This window comes from Dermacentor silvarum, chromosome 2 (assembly GCF_013339745.2).
Source record: "Dermacentor silvarum isolate Dsil-2018 chromosome 2, BIME_Dsil_1.4, whole genome shotgun sequence".
Lineage (NCBI taxonomy): Eukaryota > Metazoa > Arthropoda > Arachnida > Ixodida > Ixodidae > Dermacentor > Dermacentor silvarum.
Genome location: NC_051155.1, coordinates 197,888,870 through 197,901,948, shown reverse-complemented (window position 1 = coordinate 197,901,948; position 13,079 = coordinate 197,888,870). Strand labels below are relative to the sequence as shown.

At 42.9% G+C, this 13,079-nt stretch overlaps 1 protein-coding gene across 1 annotated transcript in view; it reads left to right on the top strand.

Moving 5' to 3' along the window:
* LOC119440646 (uncharacterized) overlaps positions 1 to 13,079 on the top strand; it is a 62,368-nt gene that overhangs the window by 27,920 nt on the left and 21,369 nt on the right. The window contains exons 3-5 of the mRNA XM_049662996.1: positions 6,225 to 6,313; positions 6,925 to 7,060; positions 12,559 to 12,671. Coding sequence (XP_049518953.1) covers positions 6,225 to 6,313; positions 6,925 to 7,060; positions 12,559 to 12,671 — 338 coding nt within the window. The remainder of the gene's footprint in view (positions 1 to 6,224; positions 6,314 to 6,924; positions 7,061 to 12,558; positions 12,672 to 13,079) is intronic.

Genomic DNA, 13,079 nt, shown 5'->3' with positions numbered 1-13,079 from the left:
ACATGCATGCCACTGACACCCTAGAAATGGTGAAACTAAACTGACCTTTCACACACCGAATTTTTTTTTACTAAGCAAAACTGAAAGGTGCCCGATAGTCATTGATCTTATCTGTTTTTTCATGTTGGTAGGTAGACATGATCGTCGCATCAGAGCTTGCGGTAGGCTTTAGTGGTCCCATCTCTTCAGGCAGAGCTATGGCAGGGTGTAATGAACTGTGTATTGATAAAAACTACCGAGAGCCAAACATTCTTGGCCAATCCACTGAGTCTCGGAGGTCATGTGATGAGCTGACACTTCGAGGGGAAAAGCGAATGGAATGACTTCACGGAGAGTTGGCTTGCCAAGGCTGGCTGTGTGATGTAATGCTCCCTGTTAATTTATTTCCTTCCTTCATGCTTTTTTTTATTATTTCTCTCTGGCAGAGTTTTCAATATACCTCCACTGTGTGGTCTTATTTGTGCTGTTTATTCTGCAGAACTCTATTCCTCATGCTACTGTGGCATGATGCTCGCTCAAGGAGGCTGGTGATCAAAAATAAGCCTCGGATAACGTTTGGTTGCACAATGTTTAGTGTACTCGTTGAATGTGCGCTTGATAAGTACCGTGTATTATACACTAGCCCCGGGAACCAACAGCCATAACCTTTGGACAAATAGTTTATTCCTATCCCTAACCACTGGCACATACGTTGCTATGAGTGGGGCCCTTCCTTGCCTGCACGATTGGGAGAGCAGATCTGGTGGTTGTAATCTAAACAGCCTTCACATGATTTAACGGACAGTTATGCAGGAGAGATATTGTGTGTTAGAAGTGAAAAAAACAAAACAAAAAAAACCCTTGGAGGTCCACACTACAACTTCGGTTTAGTCGCACACATCCTGTAGGGCGGGGCCTTCCTAACATATTCTTGTGCTGAAATTTTTCTTGCTTGCTTAATTAAGTACGGTGCAAGTGCGTACGCCTCTTGCATGTTGAAATTGTATAAGTGACATTATACCGTGATATCCGCACAGGGAAAGCCATTCTATAAAAAATGTATATGTTGATAAGCATTGCGATTTTGGCAAGTTGGTCTAGCTTCATGATGTGACTGCAGCAGTAACCACTGAATTGCAAGAAGTCTTAGTGGAAAGATGCACAAACACAAGCACTTGTTCGTGCATATTTTCGCAAACCACTTCTTCCCGCACTTTGGTGCTTTCCATTGCATTCATGCCATGTAAATTGATAATTTTTATCCCAAATGCCACATTTATGCGCATAAACGCAGCTCCACTATATTTATTGACTATTTGAGTTGCATTGTGACCATGATGCATGGATCTCAAGCTTGAGTCTGCACCAATATTGATTATTGCTGCTCCAAATCAACTTTCTGCCTGCGACAAGGTCTGCACCAAAAAGTCTCATGGCTGATCCATCGCTGCAACTCAATCGGAAGAAATCCCATGCGAGCCGATGGCGCCTTAGATGACGGCATGCGAAATCAACTCGCCTATGGCTGGATTTGACGTGTCAAAGTAAAATGCGATGACATGCATGTAATACGTGGTTTCAATGCAGGACCTTATTTCCGTTATGGTCTGCAGATATGCAGTGGCTAACAGGGTGTAATGTAACTCCTGTAATGGCAGCTGTTAGCTGTGTGTTCAAAAAAAGCTCTTCCACACATATGTTCCCACGTGCAAGTTTGACCACAGTTTAACTTCAATATAACAAACCTTGTTGTAATGAAATCTGCTTTGTAACAGTGTTTTCTTGTCCTGATCAGAGTTCCAGTGTGTGCGTATACTTGCAATTTAGTGTAGTAATTTTGATCTGCAGTTTAGATTTAATGAAACCCTTGTGGATTGGGTGCATATACTATCGTGCACAATGAGTTGCTACTGTTACTCCTGTTACTGAAAGGGTGTCGAAACTGTATGGCAACGCCCACACGAAAAAAATTGAACTGAACGCCATTTTAATTATACTTCAAGCATCTCGTTTACAAGCCTGTAATTTTTCTTGGTGAGACAGAGTGATGGGCTGAGTGCTGTAATGCCTGGTGCTTCTTTGTAAAGCACAATTGAAAACCAACAGAAAATAATTTGCACGCTTTCTTCCCAATGCATATGCTGGCGGTGGACTTCAAGAGACGTGAACCATCATATCTCTCAATTTGCAGTACTACGCAATATCAAAATCATGTTGGTCATGCACCCAAACGCATGACTGGCCCGTCAACAGGAAAACGGGAACCAATAGTGAGATTGAGTGCCTCAGCAATTACTAAAGTAACAAGTGTGCCAGTGTTGTCATTGCTATCACTAATGGATGTCCCAAACCACATCACAGTTATGCTGTTTTCTTGAATGATTACAGCATTGTAGACCAATCAATAAATGAATAAGCCATCTATGTCAAAACAGGATGACTCATAGGCCTAAAACGGCAGTCCAGCATTGGTAGGCTGTGATGATGGCTCGCATGTGCACATAGCACTGTCTGATGGCGGCTGCTAGCACAAGGCACAGTCCAAAAGCTTGCACTTGATGTAGTTTCTGCCACGTTCAGTCTTTCTTCCGCCGGATCTCGATTTTTTTTTTTTCCAGTATTGTCTACACTTCACAGTACCTGTAAATTTCACGTCTTGCACATTCTCCATCTTTGCCTTTAGTTCAGTAGGTAGTCGAAATCAACTTCAGCAACATCCTTGTCATTTGAGTCCACGTCCGACATGTCCCTCGATGCATTTTCTCCAGGAACTAGACTGCATATGGCTGATTCCCATCAAGTTCCCTATCTTGAAACGAAGTAGGCAGTGCGACAAACTGTTGACTAGGTAGAGCACGTAGGAACAAGTAGAGCGATCCAAGCGCGTCTACTGTGGTGCTTTGTACGAATTTGTCGCCATGCACAAATTTTAATACTGAGAGGACACAGTGAGTGGGGGTGTTGCAATTTGATCTTGAGACACTCTCATGATCATTATATGACCAGGTAATTTTTTTAAGGCCTTACACAATGCCGTAAGTGCAGGAAAAAAAATGAAGTTGCTTATCTGGCAACAGTAGAGCGTGTGCTTTCATGCTGAACATTTTGCACATTAGCTTTATCTGTATATTTTGTATGGCGCAGTAAGCTCCAGTTGCGAGACGAAGTGTCCAGAATTAGGCTAGAACTGCAAATTGACCGCGCATGTAATACGCTTTGAGAAAAAGGTGCAAGTTCACAATGTACAGTATTCTGTACACTGTCTGAAAGGGTTAAAGAATTCATATTTAGCCAAGCTTTTTACTGCAACTACAACCTCATAAATCTGATTTCAATGCTAGTTCGCTGCTCATTTGTCTTTGAATGACTAGCTGCAACACAGATCATTTTTATGCAGTAAGAATTGGACTCGTACTTGTGCCTTTAAAATTAAGTTTGTTTCATTGCATCGTCGTGCAGTTTTGTCTGCTTTAAATACCTTTGTTCAGGACTCGTGCTGTGTTCTTTTGTTGAATTTTGTGTTTGAAGTTTTGTCACCTGTCAACTCCTTTCCTATTTTGCAGTCTTCGTGCGCTCTCCCATGCTGCCAATACACAGGGTGCTTCAGGTAGGATAAATTTTTTTTTCTTTTTTTGTTTTGAAGCAGTGTAGATGCAAGACGCTGAGTGTGTGTATACAATGCTGTACTTGTAGAATTTCCTGTTGTGGCATGTTTTTCATGCAATGTTCAGGGGATGCGGCTGCTGCTGTATCCTTCATTAATTGCTTGATAGTACATTCATTCTTGCATGACATAACATTGAGCAGTACAGCTAGTTGGTCGAGTTAGTTGAGCATTGTAAGCATGTAAATGTGCTTAACAGAAGTGGAGAAAAGCACTAAGTGTACGCTGCCCTCTTTTTTTTTTAATTCCGCAGCTGTTGAAGAGTCCCTAGACACATTTTTTACGCATTTAAACCAAACGCGCGCCTTGTGTAGAGAATGCATGACCATCATCCTTGGTGAATGTGGCAGCGCTTCACTCTGCTGGATCGCCACAAATTCAAAAAACGATCCCGTGCTCCTCTCCTGGTCTTTCCTATGCCGCTCAGCACGTGGTGACGTCACCAGGGGTTAACACTGTCGATTGGTTGGTTGACGAGGAACGACATGAACATGAGAGCCGACTGTTTCGAGAATGGAGAAAGCTCGCTCATTGTGTTCCACTGAACCTTTTATGAAGATTCCATTCAGTCAGCTTCACGTGGAGGGCGATTGTCGGTGGGAAATGAAGGAGCCTTTCTTCTGGTGTGCTGACGCGCGACCAGTAGCTTTTGTTGCATTGCATAGAGTTGGGGAGAGTACCAAGGGTAAGAGTGAGTCTGGACAGTAGCGAAGGAGCGAGAGAAACAGTGGTGGCAGCATACTCGTTCATCAAATGCCTGTAACTTTGCTATTACTGCGCCATTACAAAAATCCTTGCGGCTATAATATGTTCATGGTTGAATAGCGCTGATCGGCCATTGCATAACAAGTTTTTGAGCTTGGGGTGGATTAGAGGCCGTTTAAGCACATTTACATGCTTGCAAAACATTGATGCTGTGCATGGCTGTACCATTGGTTGACATAATTACTGCTGCCCAACTTGCAACTATATAGTGCTGAGTGACATTGACAGGAAGCAGGCTTTGCCTTCCCAGAAGTTTTCATCACATCTGCTACCTCTCGTGAAGCCAGTTTTCATGAACTGAGAAGTGCTTCGAAGAGACGGCTTATAAGAGTATGCGTATGGAATATTTCTTTCGGCTGAAAAGTACCTGCCAACTGTGTAATGACAGTATGAGGCTTAAATTCCTTGGACATGCAATACATTACATTCTTTTGACGTTATGAATTAAAAACGTGCACCAAATGGAAAGATGCTGAGAGTATGTTGACCAGAACATCTAACACGTCCCAAAAATTTGGGGTTGTGTTCACGTGATATCACTGACATGCAGGCTGGTCCAGTGGTCGATAATGCCTTGTGATTGTCTTGCCGATGGCTTTAGGTGGCGAGATAATGAAGGAAAAAAAGGTGTGAATGGTGCACATTTCGAGGGAAGTGATAGCAGATGACCTGTGTTGAATGTGAAGAATGAAAGGAATGAATCGCCCGTGGTGGCACCCAACTTTTGACAACATGGCTATTTTGTGGCTTTCAACCGCTGCACCTGGCTCATAAGGCTGACTGAGCCCTGTCAGCGCTTTGTGGTACCACGTGACCATTACGTTTGTTTTTTGTGATGTAGGAAGTGTGCTCTTTAACACACCCTATGCCAGAAAGCTGCACTACTTTTGGTGCATATTTTGAGCTGGTCACATTAAAGAGAATATAAATGATGGGTTATGTGCTTGGAGAATTCTGGCACTATACCATCATTATGGAATCGGCAGCTATCTAACAAAGCAAGAAAATAAAAGGCAAGATAAATGAGTACCCCTTGAAGCAAATAAAGATATTGTAAAGCAGTGTTGCCCTCACTACTGCAAGCTATCTATAGCTTGCAGTGAACGGGCAAGTTTTTGGTTATGTTAGACTTGGTTGAAGGTTTTTCTTTGCAGCTCCTTGTTAAGCATTGGGAAATAATTCCAAGCTTGCTAGTCGTAGCTTTGTTGTACAGTAGTAGACTTCCATTGATTAGATAATTCAAACTTGTCCGTCGAAAATGTCGATTTTTGGCTTGTCCTAGCAAGAATTTCGAGCAATAACGGCAGCTCATAATGTCTGATAATAGTATTTACCTGGTTCTGATGCGCAGCTTTTTTTTCCCTGAATATTGAGCTGAAATTTGCATTCATATACCTTGTTTAACACGGCTGTATAGCGGTGAAGCTGACTTCGAAAATAGCACAGCAAAGCTGACGTTGGAAAACCGGCCACCTCTGTACTACATATGTTAGACCCTTGCCCATTTTCTTGCAAAAAAATCTAGTGCACGTTTGTTTAGGAGTGTTAATGTTCTCTTAGTTAGTTTCCACTTTGGATGCATAGAAAGCGGGCGAGAATTTGATTGGGGGGCGTGTTAGACTCGGGCAAATACTACCAAATGAAACGGAGTGTGCAGACGTTTTTTCCGCATCTTGTTTAATTTGACTCGTCGGATAATTCAATCAATTTCGTCAGTCCCGTCGGGGTCGAATTAATGGGAGTCGACTGTATATGATTGCATCAAGGCTCTTGCTTGTGCAGAATTAATCGTTCATTGTCCACAATACTATTGCAGCCGAACAACTGTCAAAGCCAGAACTGCCACATCGTGGAGAGCGTCAAAGTTTGAGGCCCCTGGACCTGAATGACAACATCCCAGCAAGGGTAAGGGAAGGATCGCATCTGGGTTGTCTCATTGTTCACAAAAACCGTGCAAACTGACTGGAATGCTAATAACAGCCACACTGCAAGTCATATTATTTTATTATTCTTGCTGTTGAATTTTTGCCTGATGCAATATTTAAAGCAAATATTCCATACTGGTGCATATTGTCCAGAGTTGCCGAACCTCTTTTGTTGTGTAGTGAAGTTTGGTTTGCACGTGATTCTGCTGAGGAGCTTTTACTGCAGTGTATAAAAGGATATTTTGATGCTGAAGAGTTGCTGCCATACTTGTATCATTAGCAGACTAATTCAACATGCAGTCTACTGTGTGATGGTCTCCCCTGTGGCTATAGTTTGCCCCTGTATTGGGTTTAGCCACACCCGCCGAATCACATGCTAGCCTGATGTTGTCCTTATAATTAATGCAGCACGAAATGGGACACAGAACAAAGGAATACACATATATGCACTAGGAGCTGCACGTAGACTCTCCCATGTCCCACTTCCATGCTGTTTTGATCCCAGGGTCCTTACTCTTCCTTTTCGTGTTACCTATTTAGCTTTAATTGTGTTCCTTGCATGTAATCTTAGGCCAGTGCTTTGGTGTGCAGGCTCAAGTTTTCTCTGGCAGCAGCAGAGCAGAGAACAAAGTTGTGGCTGGGTCTTCCAAACCAACTGTCGAAAAGAGCCCCATCAAGCGGAAACCACCGGCAGCTGTGAGGCACTCCCCTTCACGAGGTTCAATGGGTAAGTGGACCTTAAAAAGCAGGCACCTAACTACTTCTTCTAAGTTGTCAGGTTTTGTTCTGCATCAACCTCTGTATTTTACGAAATCGCAAGGCCAGTTTCATTGCTTTTGTGTGTGCATGCATGAATGTGTAAGATACCCTCGCTGCAAACCCTCTTCCGTACTTAGGCCACTGACTCGTTCATAATTGTGATTAAAGTTCGTCTTTCTCTCCGAGACCAACTTAAAATGGCACTGCTGCAGAGCGTGAAAGAAGCCTGTGCATACATGCAAAGTGCCTCGAGCGGCCAGTCACGAGGCAATTTTGCGTGTATTTGCGTGCTTCTTTCACGCTCGGGAAAAACGCTTTTATGTAGCACGTATTGTGCAACAGAAAGCTGCATCGGGAGTTTTTCATGTTGCGCTACAATTTTCTCATTGACACTTTTCATTCAATTACAATGTTTGATAAGTTGATTAAGACTAATTATGCAATTAGGCGTAATGCAAGAAATAATTGGAATATCTCCAAGTGACGGCAAACGTTACCTTGGTTCTATCCAGCTAAGTGGCATTTGCATATTACAGCGAAGCTGTATATGGCTAGGTTCTGGCGGATTGTGTCCGCGGACAAAACGACGTGTAGAACAATAATTTTCGGCTCCATGTCCATGGTAGTTTGGCTCCACGTGCGTGACGGCTTCCCGCCAGTTGTGCCTTAGCACAGGTGTCAAAACAGATGATGGATGGCTCATCGCCACCACCAATGCCTCTTTCACATGTGTCACGATACTCGGCAGCAGTATGTCCCACCAATTATTGCCCCTCTTAGTCTCGCGACGTAGAGATATCAGCAGTTGCCCTTCGGACTTGCTATGGGACGGACGCTCATTTAACCACATGTTCCAGGATCCTGACGATGCCGTGCAGTGTGCCGTGGCTATGAAAGCTGTGGCTCATACGCTAGTCTATGATGATGAGGACTTGGCGCAGCAAACGCACTACTTGGCCATTTCGCTGGGCGAAAATGAGACGCCGGTGTTCTTGTACTGACGAACATGCCGAAGACGCTCAATATAGTCAATAATATATAAATTCACTATAGTAATATTCACTATAGCAGACCCACCATAATTGCAGCTTCGCTGGCTTCCATCTTCACAGTAGTGGAAGGGCTCTGAATTTTTAAAAATCTTGGTGCATGATAGTTCGGACACCCTGTATAATTTCAGTTTCCTTTTGAAAGCTGAGTGTAGCTTTCAAACATGGCTTAATACAGGATGCCCGCTGGGTTTTGGTCCAGGGTTGGCGTCTGGGACTCTGTGAAGCACGTGGAACCCTCAGCCTCATGGCAATGCCTTTGCACAGGGGGTGTGCAAATATCAAAATTTTCTAATACGAATACGTATACTTAGCTTCGAATATCGAATCGAATGTTGAATAATGATATGGCAGATGCATTTATTAGCAAGTTGGGTTAACTTGTTATGTTGGAACATCGCGATTACATTGTCAGTGTTAAAAAACTAGACTAGTAAGCCGTTATACTAAAGCATTGCGTATTTTAACTATTTAGCTCATGTTAATTTACCGCATCAAATGCCTGTAAACTCGGATGCATTTGACCCTGTGCCAGTTGTCACTCATCGCACTTGCTGTGAAGCAATAAATAAGCTCAGAATTGGGGATGGCGCTGAAAAAAAAGTGCACCCTCGCTTTCTGCAAACCCGTGCACCTTGCTAGAGAGAGGCTGGCTTCCCCGCAAAGTTTAGACGTTTAGTGGCTGTGCATTACAGGCGAAATCTTGCTAGCGGCACGAAATCATTGCAAAATTCAGCACAAAGTCGCCCCAGTATTCTTAGATTAGATAGAAACAAATGCTAAGAACTGTGTTTGCTCCAGCACAGCCAACAATATATTCTCGAATATTCTAACATCTTCAAATGTATATTTTTCGAATTGAATACGAATATTAAAAATATATTATTCGAACTTTTCGAATATTCGCACACCCCTACTTTGCACTAATAAGCCGCTGACTATAGCTTCTAGGCTGCTACAGATACCTTCACTATATAAACTAATTTTTCTAAAACTAAACAAGGACTTAACTAATTTGTTCGTAAATGTTCATAACATGCTTTTCAACAGGCTTGCACGTAAATGTGTTAAACTTGCTTATGTACAGTCAAGTTTGAACATGGAAGTAGTGGAGATCAAATCTAATGCGATTGTGCCCAGCGAGAGTGATTCAAACGCGGAGCGAGCTTTTCTTTTTCAGTTATCAGATTAGCAATCTATCATAAGAGAACAAGGTCATAAGGTGTTCATTCCATTGTCTTTGCATTGTCTGCATAATTATTGCAGGATAATTATTTTATATTGCTGGTATTATAAATATCACCTATTTTGACTGGAGTTTCACTTTTTCCCAGTTTCCAAGTTGCGAGTTGCCACTGTTTCATTATGCACAGCCCTCACCTGATTCAGAACATTGTTGGAGCTGCATTGATGTCCTTACGACATATTAATAGCCACCTTGAGTACTGCTGTGTAGGCACGTCAAGCCTCCCGCATTTTGAGCTATATTGCGTGAGCGTTCATCACGCGTCATTTTAGCGCCTTGAAATGGCGATAATCAGTGAGACCGGCAGGTCTTCGAAGTCACGTGGTGCATCACCGTGCAATCTGTGAAAGGCTTTGCCGTGTTCGTGTTGTTGCAGGCATTTCTGAAGTGCTTTGTCCAATAACCTTAGTTGGTATTTGTCACAAAGGATGGCACTGCTCTTGTGGACAGTGAAAGACGTTGGCATTCATCCCTTCGCTTTATTTTGTAGCTTTTCCAGCTTTTGCAGCTTGTAGAAACAAAGGATAAAGCTCGGCAAACATCTGCCTTTATCAATGTGTCCTGTGGCCGGTCTCGCTGATTATCGCCGTTTCAAGGCGCTAAAATGACGCGTGATGATATAGCTCAAAATGCAGGAGGCTGTACATGTGTATGTAAAGCACTTGCCTTCCACTTGTTTCTCGAATGCATGGCAACTCATGGTAAAGTTCTAGTAACGTTTAGGTACTACACAAAGCCAAGGGGTGCCTAGCAACCCAAGGGATTGCCTGTGTACATTGTATTGTACTGTTGCACATTGTATTGTGGTCACTGCTGGTACTAATTTTTCATTATTGTACACTGCCATACTAACTTGCTTGCATACTGAGAGAACTTTGGTTGTTTGAATATATGTATCCTCTCTAGATCCCAAGAGTTTCTAAATTATTCACTTTGAGCAGGCAGGGTCTTCCAAACTGTTCAGTGATTTAAGAAAAAAATTTGTTGTTTGATATAGTATTGATACACTCTCATACACTCTCTCATACACTCTCATACACTCTCATAAGAGTATGCTTAACTAATTTTGCGCATGCTTTTGCCAGGTTTGGAACATATGAAAACCTTTCAAAGCCACAGAACAGTGATAGTACCACACCTAAAAAAAAAAAAATTCTGCAGGTGTAATGTACTAGTTTTTTTCTGGCTGCATCCCAGTTGGGCTGGATTTTGTACAGTCTGGCAGATGCTGTTGCTGCGCCTTGCATTGTGGGCTCTTCTACTTCCCAGCTTTTTTGTTTGTTTGGGTCTGGCCATGATGCGCGCTCACTTGACACCCCGCCATGCGTCCAAAATAGCAGCGCTCCCCTGCCCTTTTGGTCTCTTCCCCCGCTGCCCCCCCCCTCCCCCCCCCCCCATTCTCGTGACAGCCCTCGCCTCCATCCCAGCCTTGGTTGCCCTGCTTTTCGAAACTGCTTTCACGGCTAGAAGAACCCAGTTTCAAAGCCCGCAGGCAGCCACCCGCTTAGCCTTGCCATCCACCAGTTTTCTTCTGTCGGCGGGTCTCCATGCAGCGATGCTGCGTCGTACGCTGAGCCTGCGCGCAGACAGCTCTTTCGGAGTTCTGCAAAAGTGACCTAGTGTTCGCCCTACTGATTGTGCTGGGTGCACAAGGCTTTGGTGTCAAACGAGTGCTAGAAAAGGAGCCTTCAAGCGTTTTCCTGACAGGTAGGGCCAGGCTGAGCACCTTTATGCCCTCTTTATTCTCGTCTCTCGGTAGCCATAATTGATACCTCTCTCCAACAGAAAGCGAGCCCCTTGGTAGCAGATGTGGTAGAAGTAATGGATTGCATTTCCTTCAGAAGGGCCAAATTGGCCAAAAGGTTCTAACAATGTAGCCACACTTTATTTTCTGGTCAAGTGTAATGTTCCATTCAGTTGGTTGACAGTTCTGCTGCTTTTGTCTAACAGAATTTCCATCTTCCTATAGGAGAAGCACAAGATTACTTTCAGTACTTTAGTAGGATCATGTTTCTATGCAATGTTGCTAAACCTCTCTTTGACAACTCTTGTTCTTTGACCAGCTCATACATCACTTCCTATTCTGGGATGAATGTGTCGAAATCGGTTCCGATGTTTTGGCTACACATGTCCCCCATGAGAGCTTGATTCCTGAATTTCCAATTATCACAATGGAGTTTAGAAAGATGCCTTGGCTGCTTGCCTTTAGACTCTTGTGGTGCTTCTGTTTCTAGCTTCCTTATAGCCATTTTATCTGTTGCCATCTAGTTGTGCTCCTTACTACTGCTTGAAATAGTCAACTGGGTTGAAAACCACTTTGGAGTAGGGGTTCACTTGTGCAGCCAGCTTCATTCCAAAGTTGATATGTCTGCATGTGTGGTGAATGTGTGTGTTTCTGCTACAGAGTCATGTTTCGAGGCATACAATTTTTTTATAATGTAAGAGGCTACATCATCAAGATACATGTACTAACAGCAGGCAATTTTTTCAGTGATATGTTGGTGCATTGCAACTGTTCTGTGAGGTGACAAAGCTGCTTAAGGAACCAGCACTGCTCCCATGGAGACTATTTATACATTAATGGTCCATGTATTAATAATTTTTCTTCACTGCAAACGTTTTACTTAATTCCTGTTTAGCATACCTTTACCATTCAGCACAGATGCTTGTAACTTATGCAGTAAAACCATGAAGTCCTTCATTAAAAAAATGTGTGTACTAGTATGGCAGTTCTTTTAAGGGTCTTTTCACCTTTAAACTGTTACACATGGCAATATTTCAAATGAACTCTTCTCTTGTTGATGCATGGTGCTTGTTTGTCATTTTTTTTTTCTGTTCAATTTTCAGTGATCTTGGGTGCTTTCAATGGGCAGTTTCTCAGAGTGGGCTCATGAAGACTCCAATTTTACCTATTTGTTTCTTCTTTACTTGTTTTTCAGTAGCAACAGTTAATCAAAAAGCATTCATTGCATAATGCTATTTTCTTTCCTTAATGGCTTGCCATTTTCTTCTGTTCTTCTAGTACTTGAGTTTGTTTTTACTTCTTGTTATCTGTGCTATTAGACTCGTTCTCATGTGGAATGAACAGTGAACCTATATTACATAACTTGTCACATTGTATTAGTTGCATAACATTGTAGCAGCTGGTACAAGACCATTGTTTGCATGTAGGCCAGCTGCAGTCACGCCGACCTGGTACTTTGGGGGATTCGAAGCCGGCGTCTGACGAGAAGCCCCCATCTGGTCATGCTGCCGAAAACCAGGCCGAGAACATTGTTCCGCATGTGAGTCTTACACATTTAAAAGTGGAGTTAGACTTGCTGCTAATGCTGCGCTGTGGCCATGCATTCGTTTGTCTGGTACTGTGATGTTGGTAATCCTCGCTGATAAGCTTCGGTTCTAGGCAACCTCTACGCAAGTGCTATGCAATGGCTACATAAGTATTTTTGCTGACAGTTTGCACAAGCATTTCTGGCACACATGGTATGGGACATATTGCAGAGTTTATTGCTTTCTTTAGTATGTGAAAAGGACAGCAGGGTGCACACCCACAAGCCAGGCACTGTTATCGGTATTTACTGTTAATATCGCAAGGTATGGTTTGACTTTTGATGAACTAGATTAACTGCCATCAAAGGCACTCAATGAACTTTGCTAAAGCATGTTTTGTATAAGGTGTGTGCGTGCGCATA